Raw genomic sequence first — 22,515 nt, forward strand, 5'->3', positions numbered from 1 at the left:
TTTCCAGGAAATCAAACAAAATTAATGTCAAGGTACATGGTCTGGTTATTTCAGAAGTTGTTCCAACATTTGTCTGCTATAAAGTAGAGGTTTTATTTTCACACTCCCAAGTTCAATCAATCAGAGCTATTCTGATCAAAACTGACTGCAATGGCAGGTCTCTTTAAACCAAGTTTGCTGAATGGGATGGAGTCCTCATAGCTGGATCAGACCTTGCCTGATCCTTTCTCAAGTGAGGACCCATCAAACAATATCTGGAAGCATTAGGTTCTCTTCTTTTGAACTGATGAAAAAGAAAAGAGATTTGAAAATCTAGACTGAATCATATCACAAAAACCACACCTAGATTTTCAAAGATACAGCGAAATCAGCCTTTCAGAACTACTGGATCATAGCTTCCATAACTCCCAGTTAGAAAAGGCTTGGCTAGGATGATGGGAGCTTGGTTGGTCCAGCTAATCTGGAGGACAGCATACTGGAGAAGGCTGTTCTCCACTCAGCTGCAAACAGTAGCAAGAGTCACATGATACTGTTTCTTGTGGTTTTCTTTGATTACAACCTAGAAAGGAAGTGGCAATCAAAGAGTCTTTGATGGACTGCATACTTTAACATATCTGTGAGCAAATACTAAAGATTAATGGAAGATTGCTTTTTTCAGAAGAGTGAACAATCATCTCCTTTTAGGATGTAAGTGGCTGTTGTGTTCTCCAAAGTTCCAAGAATATTTTTATTTGGAATGGTCAAATTATTGTTTAATTGTGCTATTTGATAGTGTCTGCTAAAGCTTGTAATATCTGTAATGCCACACAGTTCCCTTGTGAATTTCTGGTGATTCCAAACTATGTATCATTGGAATCTATGGAATAATATTTGATTTTTTTAAATAGAGAGAAGTCTGGATATCCCTTTTTATCATTAACATTTCACAGAAGGTCTTTCATAAAAGTAACTATATTAAAAAGTTATTCTTATAAAAGTAGAAATCAGATCATGTACAATTTAAGAAAAAACAAGAGCTAAAGCACCCAAAAATCAAAGTAAGTATGGCCCATGAACATTTCTTCCAGAGAACATGATGCTTTCCAAAACCTTTTGCTTCTGTTCATCCAAAATTATTTCTCAACATCCAAATACCATCCATCATTCCTCTATATTAGAATACTGCTCATTTGTTTAAAAATATGTGTATCCATCCAAATCGTAAATGCAACAATTAAAAGCAAAAACAGCAGCTGTATTAAGTATGAGGGAGGAAATCTGTACTTTCATATTTAGAATCTGTGTCAGTAATAAGTATCCTGAAATGAATGCCTGGAACCAAAATGAAAGAAAAATTAAAACACTGACATTTTTTTTATGGCCAACATTTTGAGGTTCCTAAAATTAATGAGTATTCATTGTTCTTACCCGACATTTTGAGAGATTTCAGGGGTGAAAATTCCCAAACTTCATGGGATTTAGAAGTCTCATGAAGTTACAGATAGGCGCCTATAACACTGAATGGCACAGTCCACGCTGAGACATTTTGGTCTAGTGGTTAAGCCTCCAGGCTAGAACCAGGAGACTGTGAATTCTAGTCCCGCCTTAGGCATGAAAGCCAGCTGGGTGACCTTGGGCCAGTCCCTCTCTCTCAGCCCAAGAGCCAATCAGGCATGGTATGAGAGTTCTAGTCCCGCTTCAGGCATGAAAGCTGGCTGGGTGACCTTGGGCCAGTCCCTCTCTCTCAGCCCAACTCAACTCACAGGGTTGTTGTTTTGGGGAAAATAGGAGGGGGGAGGTGTATTAACTATGCTGGCTGCCTTGAGTTATTTATAAAAATAATAAAGGCGAGATAGTAAATAAATAAATAAAAAAATAAAAAAATAAAAAAATAAAAAAATAAATTTTGGGTGCAGATCACATTTATATCAGCCGTGTGCTCCCTTGCAGACAGAGGCTCTTCAGGAGTGTAGCTGAAATGAGAAACTTTCTAGGAAAACAGCTTTTTAGCAAGACCATGAGCAAAGATGATTGTCAGGTTATTTTTAACAGATGCTAAAATATCACATAAGAGAAGAAGTATCCATTAGATGTCAGCATTAGCACTAACCAGTAACCTGATATTTACTGAACAGATGCTTTAACAGGAAAAATGGATCTCAACTAGAATGAACCATGTCTTGCTTTTGGCAACTAATCAACCATTAGCAGTATATAAGCAGTTAGTAAAACTAACAGTGGCAAGAGGTAAGGGCTAACTAAAAATTAAGGGCCACATTCAGCATATGCAAACCTGACTTTATCCTCATTTCCTTTGGATACAGCTTCTACCCAGCTACTAAGCCATAAACCATGGTTTAAAAGTCACAGTGCCTGGGCTGATACAACATACTAAAGCAAAACCACACAATTCACATTTGCAGTCTAGCATGATGTGTAAACCCAACCTAGAAGAGGTCTCAAGAGGATTCTTCCCATCTGTGTATTTTTTACATGGCTGGGCAAATGACATGCTTAAACAATAATATCTTCCACACTGCTATGATCAGCAATATTTGCAAGATAATGAAAGCTTTGTTTACTTGTGGATAGAAGTTAGTTCTTAAACCCTGAATTGGCCTACATCATCATTATGCTAATCAGTGACTTGAAGCAAATTAAGCCTATATAAATAATTTGAATGATCAATATTTAGCAGAGGTACCACCACCACCACCAAAACATACATATGATTTTAAGGGAGAATTAGAAAATTCCTTTAATTAATTTTACAGGCACACTTAATTCATAATTAAATTCAATCAGAAATGTGTTCTCCTGCCCAAATTCCCATCTGGGAAGTACCTTTTATTAATTTATTTAAATGAATATGCCTTACCATATCCTTACCCTAAAATGTGTCCAGAGCATAATAAAAACATATATTGACCCTAAAATATAAAGCCATTTTAATTGTTGCTTCCCGTGTTTTTAAAGGTACCTCCCATAATCCCACTTTCAGATTGTTTCACAAAAGAATGAAAACCAGACAGTCTCTGTGCTCAAGCAAAAAGTCACACAACAGAGGGCAAAAGGGACTTTTGGACTTGATATGACTTACTCTACCACAGTTGATGGCTTCCATTGGCCAGATTGGACAAAAATGAACATTTCAAGAGCTTCACAGCATGTAGAAACAGGAGGAGGAGGAGGTTTTTTATGTCTTCAAATGATTCCCAATGAAGCTAAGATCTCCAGACTCTTAAACAATTATCTGATGGGTTGTATCAGCATCCAACAAAACATCCTTCTATTTTTTAAAATATTTTGTTTATAAGGAAAGTGTAGTTAAGAGTACTTTCTGTACCAAGAAGCTCTATCTTGCTTTATGACTTCCTCTTAGCAATTTAAGTCCTGGTTCTTAAAACAAACAAACACTAAAGCCATTTTCTCACTGCTTTAACTAAATTCTACTTAATGAAGGGGGAATAATTGCAGTAATTTTGTGTGCATTTATTTGCTAATCAAAATGATTGACACATTTTGCTAATTCAAGCTATATTGTAATAGTGATGTAGTACAGTAATACATTTTGAAGTGTAGGGGACTCATCATGACAGCTGTTTGAGGGGGCTATATATGATTTCTTTCTGATTGTACCAGTACTTGGAGTAGGAAAACCTTGCAGCAGTAACTCATGTCCTCATCGCTAAGCCATAATGTGATCTGCTTATTTTTTTCTTGACACGAACTACTGTGGTTTGTAAAACAGTGTTTATTGCTTCATGTGCTATGGAACCCCAGTCAACTGTAGTTTAGTCATGAGAACATTCTTCAGGAAAACATGACTTGGTACAAAGTGTTGGTGGTTACTTTTTGGCTGAGGTTCACTCTAGTAAAACACATTGAACTGTAACAAAATAACTTTTTAGCTTTTCATTAGCAGTGCAAATAGCCTCGCAAAAATGGAAACCATTTGAACTGTTAGCAAAACCAATCCAATTTCTGTTCATTTTCATTTTCTGATTTTGTGCGTTGGGGCTCAGAATCACATTTTATCTTTGAGTAGCATACTAGGTGGTGTACTCCTAAAAGTGAGCAAGGCAGAAACAGAAACATACATAAGAGTTAAACAGAAAGTTGTTTTTTTTAAAATTAGGACATGGATTAATTAAATGCAGTTAATATGATTTCTTATTGTAACTTAACAACTGTCCTCTTCTGTCTCCTAAAAAGTAACTATTTAGTGACAATTTCTGAAGGTGTTCTTGAGGCTATATCCAAAGATTTGGAGCACCTACAGTATCTTCTAGGTCACAAGTAACAGTCAAACTTGAATGTCTGACTATCATCTCATTCACTTTCCAAAACAAAGAGAGTCCTTAAAGATCCTTAAATCTCAAATTCACAAGTGATAAAAAAGGATAAAACTTTCTTAAAAGAAAATATAAACTGTAATCTCACTTTAACTTTATATATTAAAATGTCAATTTTCCTATTGATGGTGGTAATTCCAGAACCATTCAAGTCATAGGAGAACAGCAACTTTAAAAGGAGGGAAGGATGGATGGAGGCTTATAGACTGCCATTCACAAGAGTGGCACAAAGGACATATATGTATAACCAACTATGAAGACACCATGGAATCAATACTTCCAGATTTGGGAAGGGAGGGGGTAAACTCACACACCAACACCTTTTGAAATCAATCCTTTTGGGATACTCCTGAAAGGCAGTTCTCTAAAAGCATCATGAAACTCCACTCCATTTCTCTCACTATGAGATTTCCATTTTTCTCCAGACAGTTATTGCCCTTAAGTGGGTTCTCTGGTACCCCGAGATCTGAGATTGATATTAGCATATATGATATTCTTTGCAGTGTCAGTAAGGATGAGAATGATACGAAAGACAACTTTAAGTATCTAATGCAACATCAATTTAGCCATAAAGTAAGTATATGTCCTTGTCTGTTCAATTCACGTACATGATATACAGTCCTATTTATACATGTATATCTGTATGGATTAATGCCTAAGTGACTGCAGAACATGCATTTATTTTACTCTTAAAATACAGCAGTTGTTTAAATAAACTGGGGAATGCTGGTGCCGGAATGCTTCATTGCTTTATTTAGCATAAGAAATGCAAAGGAAATATTTCAAATGTCAAGAAAATGCTAGGTATGTGAGGTAATTGTAAAGATTACAAGCCTTTACTTTACACACATGCAATTATCATTTACTTCAAAGGAAATCATGTGCTTTTATATCTTGGCAAATTGCTTCTGAGTAGATAAGCAGAGGAACTTTATGTTATTACCAAATTAATAAGCACTGCAAATGGGATATATTAAGAAAATGGTCTGTTTTGCTAAATATATACATTAGGAAACCTCTGCTGATGATCCCTGCATCTCTTAATCCCACTTTAGTTAAATATTGTAACGATTGCCTAATCCCAAATACTCAGTCTCACAAGCTCGGGCTTAAGGATAACTGATTTATTAAAGGAATAGTATGCAAATACAGAGAAAGCTGAGAATGAGCAAAAGCGCGCCAAATACAAACTTAAAAGCCTTGCCTGTGAGCAAGTTCCGCCCCATCCCTCGTCAGGACGCTCCCCCTCCCAGGTGCTAGAAGCCGTTAGACGCGCCTGGGAAAGTAACCTTGAGCAGGAGCGCAAACCCAAACATACATTCCAAGCCCTCAAAACAACGGAGGGTGAATGAATGGAAAAACCCCGGGTGAAGGAACACGGAACAGAAAAGGACATGTGAAACGTTACAATGTTAACAGCACATTGAAATGAGAACATGACAAATATGCTGGCTGGTGAATTCTGGTTGTTGAAGTCCACACATCTTAAAGTTGCTAAGGTTGAGAAACACTGTTCTATTATATTGTAATCTGAATTTAGATACTTTGCTGGGCAACAGGCAGGCCCGCAACTAGGGTCTCTGTCACCTGGGGCAAACATGGATTCCGCACCCATTTTGGCACCACCCCAGTGCTCATTTTGTCACCCATAATCTTCGAAGCAAGGTCAAACATCCTATTGTGGGTGTAACCAGAGTTGTGTTTGGGAGGGTTGGCATATGGGCACCCCATTCCCTCTACCCACTAGCCAGCTTCAGCAATTTCCATCCCAGCCTTTTGTCCTCCCCATAAGCATTTTGTCTGCTGAGTTCCTTCAATACCACTCATCTCCTTACCCCCACCCCTACTTTTATCATCAGTTCCTCTCCTGATTTGACCTTCAGCCAAATCAGGGTGTGGGAGTTGCGCATCCTAGCTATGTGGTCCCCAAAAGTTTAAGGACAGGCATAGGGCCTGGCATATTGCTATGGGGGAGGTCAAAGGGGCCAAAATGTTAGGTGCTAATGTGGATCATAGCCCCACCCCTTTGGATGTGCACACGTAGAAGAGGGCAGGGCTTTGATCCATGGTCGTATCTTTTACTTTGGCCCTTTAAAAGAGACAGCCTTCTCCTCTCCTTGCTGAGTCAGCGCAGACTTGCCTTCTTTCAGGAAGCCAAATCACTTTGTCCCAAAGTGGGGCAGGGAGTCAGTGACCAGGACATCCAGCCAGCACAGCCACTGGATACTGGGAGGGTTAGTTTGTTTGTTTGTTTGATGCCTTCAAGTCAGTTTTTGACCCCTGGCAACTTCCTGCAGTTTTCTGGGCAAGGTTTCTCAGAAGTGGTTTGCCATTGCCTGCTTCCTAAGGATGGATGGATGGATGGATGGATGGATGGAGATAGATAGATAGATAGATAGATGATGAGTCCATGACAAGAGAAAAGGCAAATATATACACACATATCCACACAATTATATACAAAACTTTTGCAGGGATACAGCAGTAGCCTCATATCCGGATGTCCAGTTCAGCTATCCAGGTGGTCGCTTCTGGTGTTGCTTCATGCAGATCTTCTAAGGAGCCAGGGAATGCACATTGTGGGCAGTCTTGCACATTATGTTTAATAGCTTGCATATCGGCACTACAGTCACAAGTTGCTTCCTAAGGTTGAGAGAGAGTGACTGGCCTAAGGTCAACCAGCTGGCTATATACCTAAGGCGGGACTAAAACTCACCGTCTCCTGGCTTCTAGCCTGGTGCCTTAACCACTACACCAAACTAGCTCTCCCTGGGTACTGTAGTTCCCATCTTGCATTGAAAATCAAGCTAAGGTTCTTCATGTGAAGTGCTACAGAAGAATGGTTGGATGCAGGAGAGGCTGTTGGGGAGGGTCAAAAAAGTAAAGATGGAAGCTACAAACATGCAGTCAAAGTCCAACCCCTTTTTATGTGCATTGTGACACACATAAAAAGGGTGGGGCCTTAATCTCATAGTTGGGGCCACCTTCTTGACTTCTTTACACATCCCACCCCCACCACCGTGGACATCCCTAGCTGGATATCTCCTTATGAAGTAGAATGGCACAATATATTTGTAAATGAAATGTTTCATTCAATACCACTAGGTGGCACAAAATCAAATGGATGAAAAAAAAAATAGGTTGGCATCTGATCTAAATTAATTATTTGGATAGTTTGTGTATAGAATCATACTTAATTTATATTTTCTCTATCAACCTTATTTTTAAAATATATATATATTAGTTATTGCCAGCTCTCTGGAACATTTTCTTTAAGTTACGATTTCTCTGGGACAGATCTTAGATATACAGTGGCCCTTGGATATTACAAATGCTCGGCTGATTTGTATTGCTTTTATGAAATAAATATAATTATGACTACCCATGAAAAATAACCAGTGGATAAGAAATAGAACTTTGATTTTTAACCTGAACAGAATGCTCAATTTGTTTTAGCATGTCATTTCTATAACTTTTTTTTTCCTGTATCATGTAACCATATTTATCACTATCAAGATTTTATGGCTTTGTCTAACTTTCCATTACATATTGCACAACAAACTCATCTTTACCTGAATATTACTTATTGACAGACTACATTCCTTGATATATGCTTGCAGTCAATTAAAGAACCTGCCTTTCGGCGTTTTGCATTTTGAGACAACATTGAATATTTCCCAGGCAAGCCCTTTCTTAGCAGAAGAACTGACATGATTTGCCAATGTATAAAAAGGTCATGTACCGCTATTAATTTGTCTATAAATTCAAAGTGATTGGAATAGTTCTTTTAAAGATGCAGCAGTGACACCACAGAAGTTTTGTAAATTTCGCTAGACTGCATGGCCAGCATGGCCAATGGTCAAACGTGCTGAGATCTGTGGTTCGGATTGCCCCTCGTGCTTTAAGCACATGTCAGATTTAATTGTTCTTGCTTCTCATAACATTCCTGGGATTATTTCTCCATCTCCTTCCCCCACTGACCTTGGTACTGTGTATTCCTCCTTCCGTTAGCCTACTTTATCCCCTCAACAATCCTGCAATGTGGGTCAAATGATTTAAGGTGCCAGGAGTTTCAAACCAGACTCTCTTCTGTGTAATCGAGGCCCCACGCCTTTTTTAGATGCAATGCACATCTCAAGGGCTTTGATCACAAAGTCACAGCTGCCATCTTGACTTTTTTGATCCCCCCCCAGCAAACAACCCTATGTCATGGCCATTGAAACTTTGTTTTAAGTAAGCTTTGGCCAGATTAAATCAAAAACCTGTGATGCAAATACCCCGCAAGGTTCCATGTGCATGGTCATTACTATGCACAATAAATGCAGGTTAATTATATAACTGTTTACATTGTCCATATGTCTTTCCCCAAAACTGCCATATTGTGCTAACGATTGCATTATGCTGTTATCTGAAAACTGAAGTATTGAATTGGATAGCATTATGTGGAAATACACATTCAGTAATGCAAAACAATGTCAGGAGTTTTCCCAGCAGAATAGAGTAGAAGAAAAAGAAATGGAATAGTGGAAAGAAAAAACATGAAATAAAAGGATGCAATCTGTTCATCTGCTCTTGGCAGGGAAGCAGCATATTCACGCAGAGAGAGCTGGCACTTGCTTCATTGATCTGCAGGATGGGTATTCCTCTAGTGCCACCTTCAGCTTTTTTCCTAGCCTTCTAACTTACTACTGATCGGGTTATCCTTATACTCTGAAAAAAGGGCTTGCACTCCACTATCGATAAAAACAGAAATGGGAACTAAAGAAGAGTGTGGAATCCATTCAGGCAACTATTCTTTTTTCCTTCACACTCCGTTGCCCATGTAACTTTGATGTCATGAGTAGAATCAGATCTCATCTATTAGCATGCTGTGGGTCCTGTTGACCTGTTGGTCTGTTATTGCAAGAACCTTTCAGTTATCCATTTATTTAGAATGATAACAACACTTCCATGGGGAAGTGAGATGTAACTAAGAATATACAGATTTCTTAAACTCTGTATATTAAACTATGTTTGCCTCATTGATTTAAGACCTTCTGTGTCAACCATGGAAGCTCCAACACACGGTTGGAATTCATGTCGCCTCTGTCTGATGTAGTGAGCTGGAGGTCATGAAAGCTTGTGACTTTTAATAAGATGTATGGGAAACGGATGAGATGCATGTACAATTGAGACCAGGATGAGATCAAAAAGAGGATATTCTCCTCTTGGAAACTGGTCTGCCTGGGTTAGGGTTTTGCATCAGCCCAGGGAAGAGGTGGGGTGGCTGTTGTCATCTGTGAATTGTTGTGGTCTCTGCAGCTAACTGGGTATGTGTTTCTCAACCATGGCAACTTTAAGATGGGCAGATTTCAACTCCCAGAATTCCCCAGCCAGCATTTTGGCTGGGGAATTCTAGGAGTTGAAGTCCACCCATCTTAAAGTTCTCAAGGTTGAGAAACATTGGTGTAGAGAGTAAGAAAGGTGACCTTGATGGAAATATGCAGGAACCGAATTAGGTATGTTTGCCACCTTGAGTTATTTATAAAAATAATTAAGGCAGGAAAATAAATAAACAAACAAACAATTACCTAGGAAAAAAAGGATTAAAACATTTTTTAAGTCCAGAACGATGAGATAACATTAAAATGCGACTCAGGCAGACACCTCCCTAATTCAATACAGTATAAAAATGGATACCACCTAATTCAATACATTATGAAAACGGATACCACCCTAATGGCAGAAAGTGAAGACAAAGTAAAGAGCCTCTTGATGAGGGTGAAAGAGAAGAGTGCTAAAGCTGACTTGAAACTCAATATTAAAAAAAAACTAAGATCATGGCATCTAGCCCCATCACTTCCTGGCAAATAGAAGGGGAAGAAATAGAAGCAGTGACAGATTTTATTTTCTTGGGCTCCAAGATCACCGCAGATGGTGACTGCAACCATGAAATTAAAAGACACTAGCTCCTTGGGAGGAAAGCTATGGCAATCCTAGACAGCATATTAAAAAGCAGAGGCATCACCTTGCTAACAAGGGTCCGTATAATCAAAGCTATGGTTTTCCCAGTACTAATGTATGGCTGTGAGAGTTGGACCATAAGGAAGGCTGAGAGCTGAAGATGCTCAGATGCTATCAAACTGTGGTGCTGGAGAAGAATCTTAAGAGTCCCTTGGACTGCAAGGAGGTCAAATCAGTCAATCCTGCAGGAAATCAACCCTGACTGTTCATTGGAAGGACAGATACTGAAGCTGAAGCTCAAATACTTTGGCCACCTAATGCAAAGAGAGGACTCACTGGAAAAGACCCTGATGCTAGGCAAGACTGAAGGCAAAAAGAGAAGGGGACGGCAGAGGATGAGATGGTTAGATGGCATCACTGATGCAATGAACGTGAATTTGAGTAAACTCCGGGAGACAGTGGAGGACAGGAATTCATGGTGTGCTATGGTCCATGAGGTCATGAAGAGTCAGACACAACTTAACGACTGAACAACAATAATAAAAATGGAGAGGAAGTACAGTACAACAAGATTTGGCTATTACAGTCAATCTCAACAGAAATAGTTTAACCTTCCTATGTTGATTTTCTGATCTGGTCTACTTAGTGGAACTGACAATGTGAGATCCTCTAGTTAAAGCTGATTGATTGAATGATTGATTGATTGAATTAATGAACTCTGACTGGGCAAGTCTAGTTGAGGTGTCTTAGGCGCAGTCTTGTGGAGTTATCTGAGATGTGTGTGAATCTGTGACTCCCAGTGAAGTGGACAATGAGTTTGGACACCTGCTTATTAGATCCAGGTCTCTCATGAGTTGTCAAGGTTGCCTAGGAGGTCATCCATAGTTGATCCATGCTGGTCCATGCTGTGGTGGAAGCCTCTTTGGGAGAGAGGGTGGTTCTGCTGGCTGAGATTTCTACTCAATAAGTTGTCCTTGGATTCTACAATCCTGGACAATTATTGTCCTGTCTCCAATCTTCCCTTCTTGAGAAAGTTGCAATTGCAGAGGACCCTGGAGGAAGCTGATTTTGGGGACCTGTTTCAGTCAGGTTTCAGAACAGTATGCTGTCAATGTCCTATCCTAGTGTCTGAAGGCTGTGCAGTTCTGAATGGGGAGGGACAGACTCAGGATCAATCCTGCCAAGACCAAGTGCTTTTTTCTGGTCCCCCAGATCTAGTGACTTCCCATCTTTAAACTTGCATGGGGTTGCAGTGCCCCATTCAAGACTGGTGCATAACCTGAGGGTTGTCTTGGACTCACAGTTCCTGCTTAAAGAGCAGGTGGCAACTGTGGCCAAGGGAGCTTTTGCACAGCTTCACCTGGTGCACCTGTTATTCCTGTTCCTGGACCAGGAAACTCTTCAGACAGTTATTCATGCCCCACTCACCTCATGTTTGGATTACTGCAATGCACTCTATATGGGGCTACCCTTGAAGACCACTTGGAAGTTACAGCTAGTCCAGAATGCAGGAGTATGGGCAAGGTTGGATATGCCTTGGTATCCATATGACACCACTGCTCCATGAGCTGCTCTGGTTACTGGTGAGCTTCCAGGTGCAACTCAAGGTCCTGGTTATTATTTATAAAACCCTTCATGGCACAGGGCCAGGTTATTTGAGAGACCATCTATCTCCCATGGTTTCTGTTCATCCAGTATTATCATGCAGAACTGATGCACTTCAGGTTCCTTCAGTCAAACTGTTGTAGAAATGAAGACTAGGACGCTCAGGTCTTCATTCAGGAAAAGAGTTTAATATGCGCATAGGTTCAGACAAGCTCAAGCTTCAAGTTCTGAACCCCGAAGGTGCGGGGTCCTACTTCTTTTATACCCCCTCCTTAATGATTATACAGCCTAGACTAAGTGTCAACTTAGAGATATATGATATAACTTTAAAAGCAAGCCGGATGAGAAAAGCCTGGAGGAGCTGGTGGGCTTCCTTCCCATTCCTTATCTTTGCTCATTTAGCTGCTACAGAATACACATACATTCCTGTTGCTTATCTGCCCGTCCGGCTCTTCCCCACATACCACACTTGCAACAGATAGCTTACTTGCAACAGATAATTGCCTGATGAAAGGGTTTTAGTTCTTTGTTGTTTCCTTGACCCTAATTCCACCTCAAAACCATGCCACCTATTGGTACCAGGAAGCATGTCCTTCTCTGTCACAGCACCTGCTCTCTGGAATGATATCCCCCCACCCAAGAAGTCCATGTAGCTCCCACCCTAATGTTGTTCTGGAGGTCCTTAAAAACATGGCTGTCCTCCTGGGTCTTAAGATACCGTGGCTGTGGAGCCCTGTCAGTGTTCTGTTATATGGTATATAGTTGTCCAGACATTTTAGATTCTTTGTTTTGTAAGCTGCCCAGAGTCGTTCTGGAGTTGGGTAGCCTCCAAATCTAATAAATAAATCACTCACTTACTCTGAAAAGGTGCTATCAGGAGAACCCCCCCCCCAAGAGACTGTGCACAGTTTATTAATTAAACATTGGGCAAAAGGGTTTTTAAAATTTTTGCCAGATTCCCCAGTTTAGAGAAGACTGCTGGAGAAAGGATATCATTTGAACAAGAACACAGGAGACTAAATAGAAAAACACAGCATTACTTGCTTGAGTATCAGGACCAGTTCTTACATAAGAGATATTACTTGCCCAAGAAAGGAATGCTAAGCATTTGATGAAGCAAAGCCTGTTAGAACTGTAAATAAAACCTATCTGCTGAAGTCCTGGGTGCGGATGGGCCAGTTACAAAAACAGGTAGTAACTATTTCAGGAATATGAGTGCAATTGTTATGCCATGCCATTGTTCTGGAAGAAAATTCTTCAGGTATTTAAATGTGCTTTTGCCTTCCTTTTAAGTTCTCCCTGCCATGCTGGACAAAAAGGAGTCCCCCATGTTGCATAAGCAATGGGAGACTAAAAAGAAAATTCCAGACACGTTCTGCTGAGCTGATTGAAAGCTGAAAGAAGGTGAACATACCATTAGAAAACAACCAGACTCAATGAAGCAAGCTGCACTAGCACTGGCTTAAAAGAAAAAGAAGAGGGAGAGAAGGAGAAAACACAAACATCAGAAAGTTTAATCTGTCCTGCTGAGACTCTTGCTTCTCTTGAAATTCCTTAGATATTTTTGTCTGAGCAGGAGCCAAGTGTTCCAAAACATTTATCTTAAGAAACCTGAACACAGGAGAGCACAATGTTTTTTGGGCCAAGGGCTGCGTTAGACCTTTGGGTGGCCTGCCAGGGATAGGGCCCATGCTAAAGTAGGTGGAGTCTGGGCAAAAACAAAAGGTAGTTTGATTTAATGTTATATTTAATTTTAATTCAACTGAATTAATAAAAGGGCAGTTGTTAGCATTTCATAATTTCCCCCTAAAATACAAAGATGTCCCTTGAATTCAGCTTGACTCCTGGTAGCTGCATCCATGAAGTCTGCTTGCCAGAATTATTGAAACTGTTTGCCATTCCCTTCTTCTGGGATATTGTTTTGGCATCCTAGCATAACTCTAGGGTAAAGGTAAAGGTTCCCCTTGACATTAAGTCCAGTCGTGTCTGACTCTAGGGGGCGGTGCTCATCTCCATTTCAAAGCCGAAGAGCCGGCGTTTGTCCATAGACACTTCCGTGGTCATGTGGCTGGCATGACTACACGGAACACCGTTACCTGCCTGCCAAAGCGGTACCTATTAATCTACTCACATTGGCATGTTTTCGAACTGCTAGGTTGGCAGGAGCTGGGACTAGCAACGGGAGCTCACCCCGTCACGTGGATTCAAACCGCCGACCTTCCGATCGGCAAGCTCAGCAGCTCAGTAGTTTAACCTGCAGCGCCACCCCATCCCTTTTCAGCATAACTCTAGTGTCGCATTAAAAATTACAGTTTGGTAGCTAGTTTTGGAAAAGCTCTGCCATCCTTTCCAAATCTACATCTGTTTTCCCCATTATCTGGCATTCCCTCAAGGCTTGTTAAAGACCTTCAAATAAATGGTTAAGGGTAGCATTTATAGCCATTCATTTTGCTGAAATGAAAAGGTAACCGCATTTTTAAAAGGAAGTATTTCATTTCCTCATGCATTGGATTACTGGTCCCCACAACGTATAGTCCCATAAAGGAAGATACAGGTTTTACCATTGTCATTCCTAGATGAGATGATAATGGGTTCAACTGCCTTTTAACAAAGGCCTTGAAAATTGCTCAAAAGGTTTCAGTGGGTTAGCTATCCAATGTGGAAAAAACTGTGCAGACAACAATCTCTTTCCCCATTTTGCTGACTAGAGAATTGCTCTTTTTTCACCAGCTCCTGGTATTTTTATAATGGCGAGCTCTCTCCCATTCAGAGAGCAGCACTATGTATTCAAAACCACAGACACTGTACATCCAGGTTTTTCAAGAGAAGAAAATCAAATAATAGTTTATTTGGTAATTTCCCACTTTCGTTCAAATTATAGTGGGTTTTTTTGGTTTGTTTTTGATGAAATGAAAAAAGTTAGAAATTTATTCAGGAACTCTATATACAAATAGCAAATTCATTTTTAATTACACACACTGATACGGCTGAGATAGCAATTCTACGCAAAAGTGGGATTCACCAGCACATTCAGAGAAATCCCAAAATTTGCAGAAAATGATTAAAATAAAACTCAAAAAAAAAAGAAAGAAAATACAAATCAGCCCAATTAGGACAAAGAAGTATTGCCAAGAAGAGGGGGGGAGGAATAAAACAAGTAGATGGAGAAAATGGAATTAACAGAACCTAGAAAAAAGTATGGATTACTGGAACTCTGAACAAGATTTCCTCATTGCAATATATTCTTGCATGGTGGACTTCCCTGATAATCTTAAATTTGCAACTTATGGAAAGAGGATTCCAGAAGTGATACAGGAAATAAGTATTCAATGTTATCCATTGAAATGAATGACATAATTTATGATATCCTAGGTACAATTCACCATGTAGACAATATATAACACATGAGTCTATGTAAGAGTTTATATAATGAGGTGTCCTTCTGGATATAAGAATTCCAAAGTGTAGCTATGCATTATGGGAAAAAGCACTTTCTTTTACTAGTTCTAAATCTCTTGCCTGTGAACTTTGGAGGATAAAGGGGCATTTTCTTCATTACTGACCCTGTTGGTTAGTGAATACATACTATATAATGAATGTATATTGAGTAAAATATTGATAGTTGGTGCCTCTGGTTGGCTACCAGGTGACAGAATGTCAGACTTGGTTGGCCCTTTGCTTTAACCAGTAGATTTTCTTTTATGTTCCATTGACCCCTAGACATCTTTCAGATAAAGACATAGAGTACATAATGTCCCATGGCAACTACTCAGTGTGGCAAGCCAGACCTTTGAATGCATAATGCTTCAAAGTTTTATGTCAGGTCATTAGATAGGGCAGGTCAGCCCTCCTTATTTTGGTGTCCCATAGATATGTTGAGACTGCAACTCCCAGAATTTGCAGACAGAATGATCTCAGGAATTGTGAAAACTGCAGTTGGGTTGTATCTGGAAGGTAAGAGATTAGGGAAACTCAGGAAATGCAGTTCAGATCCTGAGAGGTGGAGCTTGGAGTAAACATCACCAAATTAGACCTGCAAAATCCAAGCATCCAAAATAGTTCAGTTCAAAGCGTAGTTCAAGACACTTTGATGAAAACTTCAGGCAACACTACCCCCTTTTTCTCAAATATAACATTAAGTAACCAACAATTTGCTGGGTTTCACTGCTGTCTAACAAAAAACTAAAGACATGGTGCCTGAAATTATTGGCTTCACCTTGTGACTAATAGCCAAATGAGCTCCAGTTCAGGTCTTATAGTAGATGGCAGTTATCAGAGAGCTTGTCTTCAAGGACACTTAACCTTGAAACTCTGTCTCTTTGAAATTTTCTTTTTGAAATCTCTTCTTCTGCCTTTTTCTAAAGAGAACAGCCTCCCACCAAAAAAAAGTTTTAAAAATCCTTGTTTTTGTATAGAAAACTGTATGTTTATATCTGCAGCTGTTTTGTTTGCTTTAATTCTTATGAATGAATTCATGTTTACAAAAGTAGTAAATATGCCTTTGCCAAGAATTGGGACACAGCACACGCCTATCTTGTGGGTGGAGAGCTACAAAATGACACTTCATTATCCAAATCATAATTTCCGCAGGTGATTTCCACTCTTAGACAAACAGGACTAGTCCGGTTTATAAATTGATGTTAATTAAAATGAACTCAGGAGCAAAATTCTGTATGCTATATCCAATTTAAAATGAGAGGTTTGTTGTTATTTTCCCACAGTAACCCAGGATGTATTATAGTTCATTAATGTTGCAAAGAAGCAGACTTGAAAATCTCTCTTACTTGGCAAAACCCTCCTGTTTCATAATTGGCTTGAAAGAGGCACCACTTTATCATCCAGCGTAATAGTAAAATAAGCAGACTCCACCTCCATATTATGTTAGGCAAATTTTATTCATTTTTAGGACATTGGTTTATAGGATTTGATTCAGAACAGCCTGATGTCAAAGCTTAATTCCATTAACCATGACACTTCCTGCAAAACGTCTTTCTGCAATTTGATTAGTAAGCAACAGGATTTGTTGTAACTGGAATTCTTGATTAGTCCATAACATGATCATACCTGTCCATGCTTACTCAATACATTTCATTGATTTTAATAAGGCTGATTTCCAGGTACACTGTCACTGAACTACAGGATCAGATTGCAATTCTAAGCACACTGAAAAGTCCTATTAAATACGCAAGCTGTTGGCTTTGGGGCTGATGGGTAGGGAATCTCCTGGCCTGCAGCATGCAGTGAAAAAGTTACACCTTTACGACTTTGTGGTCCCAGTTCTTTTCCAACCGTAGATATTATCATCTAGCTTAGGCCCAAATGCTAAGACAGTATTGAGATTTGCAGTCAAAGAACTGCCATCTCAAAGATCATGCATGAGATTCAAGCAAGAGTAAATTGCATGTTAAGCATTCTCAGAAACTTATCCGAAAAAGTCTTACAAAACTTCCAATTGTGAGGTTCCTAAAACATGCTGGAGCAGGTTCCTCAGACCATTCTGCTCCCCCCCCCCTTCCTTCTGGGAAGGGATAATAATAATAATAATAAAGATTGTTTGTTTAGCCATCCAAGAGAATCAACAAGTTTTCTTCCTGTATGCACTGGACATCCCTCTGCTAATATGTCTCCTCTAAACTTTATCAAGGAAATATTACATAGGACACTTGAAATACCCTATGTTAACTGCTAAATATTATTAACTACTGGGTGACAAATATGTTTCATTCTGACAAACAAGTAAGGTCCTTAATTAAAGACAGCTGTACTTGTTAAGGAGATAGTCATTTTAAGAGTACAGGAGAAAATATTGTTAATATTATGCATAAATGTTTGGACACCCCAAAAAGTATTTATTCGAACAGATCATTAGCTATTAGAGTCAAAATGTAATGGCAGCAACCACTAGCATCAGTAGCCTTACAGAGAAAAAAAAAAGCAAACCTATTAATGGGGGTTATGCAATGAATTCACTGCAATTCGACTGGGATGGGAAGAGCACTAGCTCTTCCTGGGGGTGGCTGGTGATGTAGCGTTCTCCCTACCAAATGGAGATTTTCCCACTTGGATTTTATGTTTTTACTTATTATTTTAGTTTGGCAGATGATTTGGTAATTTTAGGTGTTGAGGTTTTAATGGAGTATATTATTGTAAACCACCCAGAGTCCCCCTCCTTGGGGGGAGATGGGCGGTAATAGAAATTTGAAAAATAAACAAACTTTAAATTACCAAATTAGTTATGTGCTGGAAGGAAATTATTAAAACAGAACTATTTAAGGGTGCTTTTTATGTTTGAATATGATTATCTAGCTTCTTACTGTGATTTGTTTTTTAGAACATACATTTTGTAATTTTAACTTTTGATTGTACAATGAACATTTTATGGCAAATCATTGATTGTAACCTGCTAATATTCAACTATGGCAGGCTAAAATCAAGTAAATAACATGAAATGTAATCAATATTTGGCTCCAACTTCAGAATTTTACTAAGAAATTCTACATGATGGTGTCCAAGTACAAACAAACGATCACAAAAATGGAAAATAGAGCTGACCTGCAGCAAAGAGCCAGCCTGGCCTAGTGCAGTGTTTCTCAACCTTGGCACTTTTAAGATGTGTAGACTTCAACTCCCAGGATTCCCCAGCCAGCACGGCTGGTTAGGGAATTCTGGGTGTTGAAGTCCACACATCTTAAAGTTGCCAAGGTTGAGAAACACTGCCCTAGTGGTTAAGGTGCTGGGCTAGAAACCAGGAGTCTGTGTGTTCTAGTCCCGCCTCAGGCATGAAAGCCAGCTGGGTGACCTTGGGCCAGTCACTGTCTCTCAGCCCAACCCACCTCACAGGGTTGCTGTTGTTGGGAAAAGAGGAGGAAGGAGTATTAGGTATGTTCCCCACCTTGAGTTATTTATAAAAATAATAAAGGTGGGATAAAAGAAGTATTATGAAAAGGGCTCTGAGCTAAGAAATGGAAACGTAAAAAGATACTTTCCTCAATGTTATCATACACTGGCTAGGGCTAAATTCACAGAATATGTTGAGGATCCAGTTCAACAATAATCTTAGTTCTAGAACAGAATAAGCAATCTGTGGCCCTAGATCCCCCTTTTTGACCCTTACAACTGCAGTCATTAGCACATTATTTTAAAATGGAAACCACACTAAAATATGAGCCTTAAATAGGTTGAACTCAATTTAACAGTGTGAAGACCCCTTCCCCCAGAAGAAAAATAAAAAATCCCAGCTCTGATTTTGCATCATTGCCTCCACCAGAAACATTGTGCCCTAGCTACCAAAAGGTTATCCTTTGCATGAAAACTCTTAAAGAGAAATGTTATTTTCTAAGCAGGTTCGGACCTTGGAACTTAGTCCTATATATTAACCATTTAAGTCTTGACTTCTTGACCCTCCCCCACCTTGTGACAAGCAGCAAGCAAGCAGGACAAAACTGTGCCATGGAGATACCCCAACCTTTACACTTGACCCTCATCTGCCCTTTCCCATTCACTCCTCCTCCTGTGGATCCAGTAGCAAGCCTAGTGCCAAAGTACCAAGGAAGAAATCAGGCTTTGCCAAGAGCAATGCTTTCTCTTCCCTTCTGCAGCCCAGCCAGTAGCCCCGAGTTTAAAAAAACAGATGTTTACACACGCACAGAAACAGGTCACAGATCCAAGCAAAACTATACATTTATTCCAGAATAGCTAAGAATATCCCTATTATACAAATACAGTATGAATTCCAAAGTCACAAAATAAAAAAGTACAAACTCCATTTAATAAATATATCTAACCATTTCAGTTCATTCAGAAATGGAAGAGGATGGTTTCTACCTTGAATGTTTGACCCAGCAAACCATACAAACTTAGTATAAATACATTTGTACATAATACCAAAGTAAGCCAATTAGAAAACAAAAGAATGTGATAAACATGCTGATGGACTATCAAGGGGCAGGCCGGAGGCATTTATATTCCTACAAAGAACAAGACTACTTTTAAAGAAGAATTTTATGTATCTTCAACCTTTTAAAACCATTGTTTATGTGTAATTTAAAAAGAAAAAAGACCAATCAGACAATAAAATGAAAAGCCAGCTTACTCAAGCTAACTGAACACAGACGAGACCCAATCACTCTTAACCATTGTTGAAAAAGCCACATTCCAATTATCTTGAGAAATCCTGCTCTGCAGTGGTTAATTCCTCTAAAAATTGCTAGGTAAAAATGAACTTTATATTAAAATTAAATTTTTAAAAGGGTAACTAAAATCAATTTTCATCTAATAAAGGACAAAAAAATTGTGGGCTAGCAGTACAATTTTTCATTGAAAAAATGATATTGTGTATGTTTCAGATATTAACATAAAATAATTGTTAGGCTATCAGCCATATAGGCCAAAAAAAAATATCTACAGGCAAACAAACAATAAAATTAACTTTTATTTTGGTGGTGAACAAAGGTTAAAAAAAGTGCAAAAAAGAAAAAAAAGAAGAAAATCCCCTCTTAAGGAACAGAGCATAAATAGAAGAAATGTTATATATACAAAAGAAAAGACAGGAAAATAACCGGTATCTGATAATATATATACAAGCATTCATTACGAATCTCACTCTCCCTTCCTTCCCCTCAAAGTTCTTACTCCATGTAAGAATTACAACTGCTGGAGGAAGAAATGGAGAACAATTAAGGCACCAGAACAGCAGGCAAGGGATGTAGCGCCTATCTCAGGAACAGGCATTCTGCTCAATGTACATCTTGGACAGCGACACAGCCATGGACTTGGCCAGCTCCTCATCTCTCCTGCGCTGCACCTGAGTTTGTCTGCACCACTCCTCATATTCCGGATTGGGGCACTGCCGATCTAGCACAGCATCATAGTGCCCATTGCTAAGCCAGCTCAGCCAAATGCTGCGTCGGCTCGGGTCCTCTGGGCCCAGGTAGTGGGTCATGGTGGAGACGGTGGGGCTCTCCGGCCTCCCCCCAGTGGTGAGGTGGATGTTGACGTTCAGCATTTGTCCCATGGCCAGAAGCTCGGGGTAGCCTGCCCAGGCACCGTCCTGGGCAGCGTTGATGAGGAACTCGCCCACGTCGCCCTCGATGATGGGGCTGAAGTGGTCCAGGTGGTCGGCGATGTAGTGCACCGTCTGTTCGCGAAGATCCCCGTGCAGCCGCTGGTCCCCGTTGACGGCCTTGCAGACGGCGCGGTACAAGCAGTTGCCGTCGGGAATGATGTGGAAACGGAAGCGGCCTTTGTGCCGCAGGTACTTGTCCTGTTTCTCCACCTCGGCCAGGTACAGCGCCAGCTTCTCGCTCCGCTCCGTCGGACGCACCTGGCAGGGGCTCTCCTCCTCGGGAACTTCCAACGCGGTCCCTGGCTGAGGCTCAACGGCGAGTCCTGAGTAGGAGCCGGCTGCGGCCGCCGCTTGCAAGGCCTGGCAATGCTCGCTGAAGCGGAGGCCGCGGTTGCTGGGCTCTGGAGGCAAGGCGGGCTGGGCGGCGGCCACGACCTCGCCCCCGCCGCTCTCCAGCAGCAGCCACGGGTGGGCATTCGGCGCTGACGGCGGGCCCAGCTCCCCCACCGCTCCGACGGGCTCCGGGCGAGGCAGCAGCCGGATGGGCACGACCCTCTCCAGCGGCCGGCGGCGGGTCATCTGCACCGCGGGGCCAAAGCCCTGTGATGGCTGGTGCTGTGGCGGCGGCGGCGGCTTCCTCTGGACGGGCCCCGCCGGGGGCAGCAGCTCCAGGCAAGAGAAGGCGGGCATGGCGGTGGCTGCTCCCGCTGCGACGGCACTCGCGCTCCCTCCTCCGCCTCCTCCCGCACCGCTCTCGACTCCCACCGGGCTTTGTCCTGCGGGCTCCGGCGAAGGAGAGACTTTGAAAACGACTCCCGGCCCGCTGGCTGCGCCGCTCGCCGCCGCCGCCGCCGGATAATGAGTGACGATAGTGCTGTAGAGCTGCATTCTCGGCCCTTTATAGGCTGCTGCGCTGGCGGCGCTCACAGCAGCCCGGCAAGGCCGCAGGGGCCGGGCTACGGAGCGACCACTGCGGCCGCTGCCTTGCCGCCGCCCCTCCGCGCAGGTAGCCAGAAAGGATGAGGCGACTGAGTAAAAATAACCGTGGGCATCACCCTCCCGGCACCGCCGTCCTGCGACCGCTTCCGCCCCCTCCTCAGCTTCTCACGCGGGCCCGGAGGCGGCCCCGCAGGAACAGCGCCCCCTTCGCCCTCCCGCTTCCCTCGGGCCTCGCCGGAGCGGGAATTCCTGCTGCGCCACAGCTCTGGGCGGCTCCCTCCTCCCTCTCGCAGGCCCAGGCCCTCCTGGAAGGTACTGGAGGCCGGGCGGAGGGGGAGCGGCACGGAAAGGCCGGGCCTTGTTTACTTCCCGCCCTTCAGCACGTTGCGAGACACACGTCGCCAAGGCGGGGAGGGGCCTGGCGCGGGGCCGGGCGGCCGCTCCCCTGCCACGTCCCGCGCTGGGACGTCTGACAAGGCTTCCGGCGCAGGCAGGCTGAGTTTGCCTTCTGCGACGGCCGGCTGGCCGCCCGGTCGGTCAAGGACGTTACCTGCAATAACGCGCGCAACTCGCGCGCCCACGGTTCGCTGTCTCTGCCGCCTCAGGAGGGTGGGGGGAATGGGAATTACT

At 41.6% G+C, this 22,515-nt stretch overlaps 1 protein-coding gene across 1 annotated transcript; it reads right to left on the reverse strand.

The window, feature by feature from the left end:
- Positions 1-19,544: 19,544 nt before the first annotated feature.
- Positions 19,545-22,230, reverse strand: OTUD1 (OTU deubiquitinase 1). Its single transcript, XM_063303526.1, has one exon. The coding sequence runs from the start codon at positions 21,832-21,834 to the stop codon at positions 20,599-20,601; it is 1,236 nt and encodes a 411-aa protein (XP_063159596.1). The 5' UTR covers positions 21,835-22,230; the 3' UTR covers positions 19,545-20,598.
- Positions 22,231-22,515: the final 285 nt, after the last annotated feature.

The sequence above is a fragment of the Candoia aspera genome, chromosome 4 (genome assembly GCF_035149785.1).
Source record: "Candoia aspera isolate rCanAsp1 chromosome 4, rCanAsp1.hap2, whole genome shotgun sequence".
NCBI lineage: Eukaryota > Metazoa > Chordata > Lepidosauria > Squamata > Boidae > Candoia > Candoia aspera.

What these genes read in the sequence shown, in the direction of transcription:
- OTUD1 (XM_063303526.1), bottom strand. Translation starts at nt 21,834, where the DNA reads ATGCAGCTCTACAGCACTATCGTCACTCATTATCCGGCGGCGGCGGCG.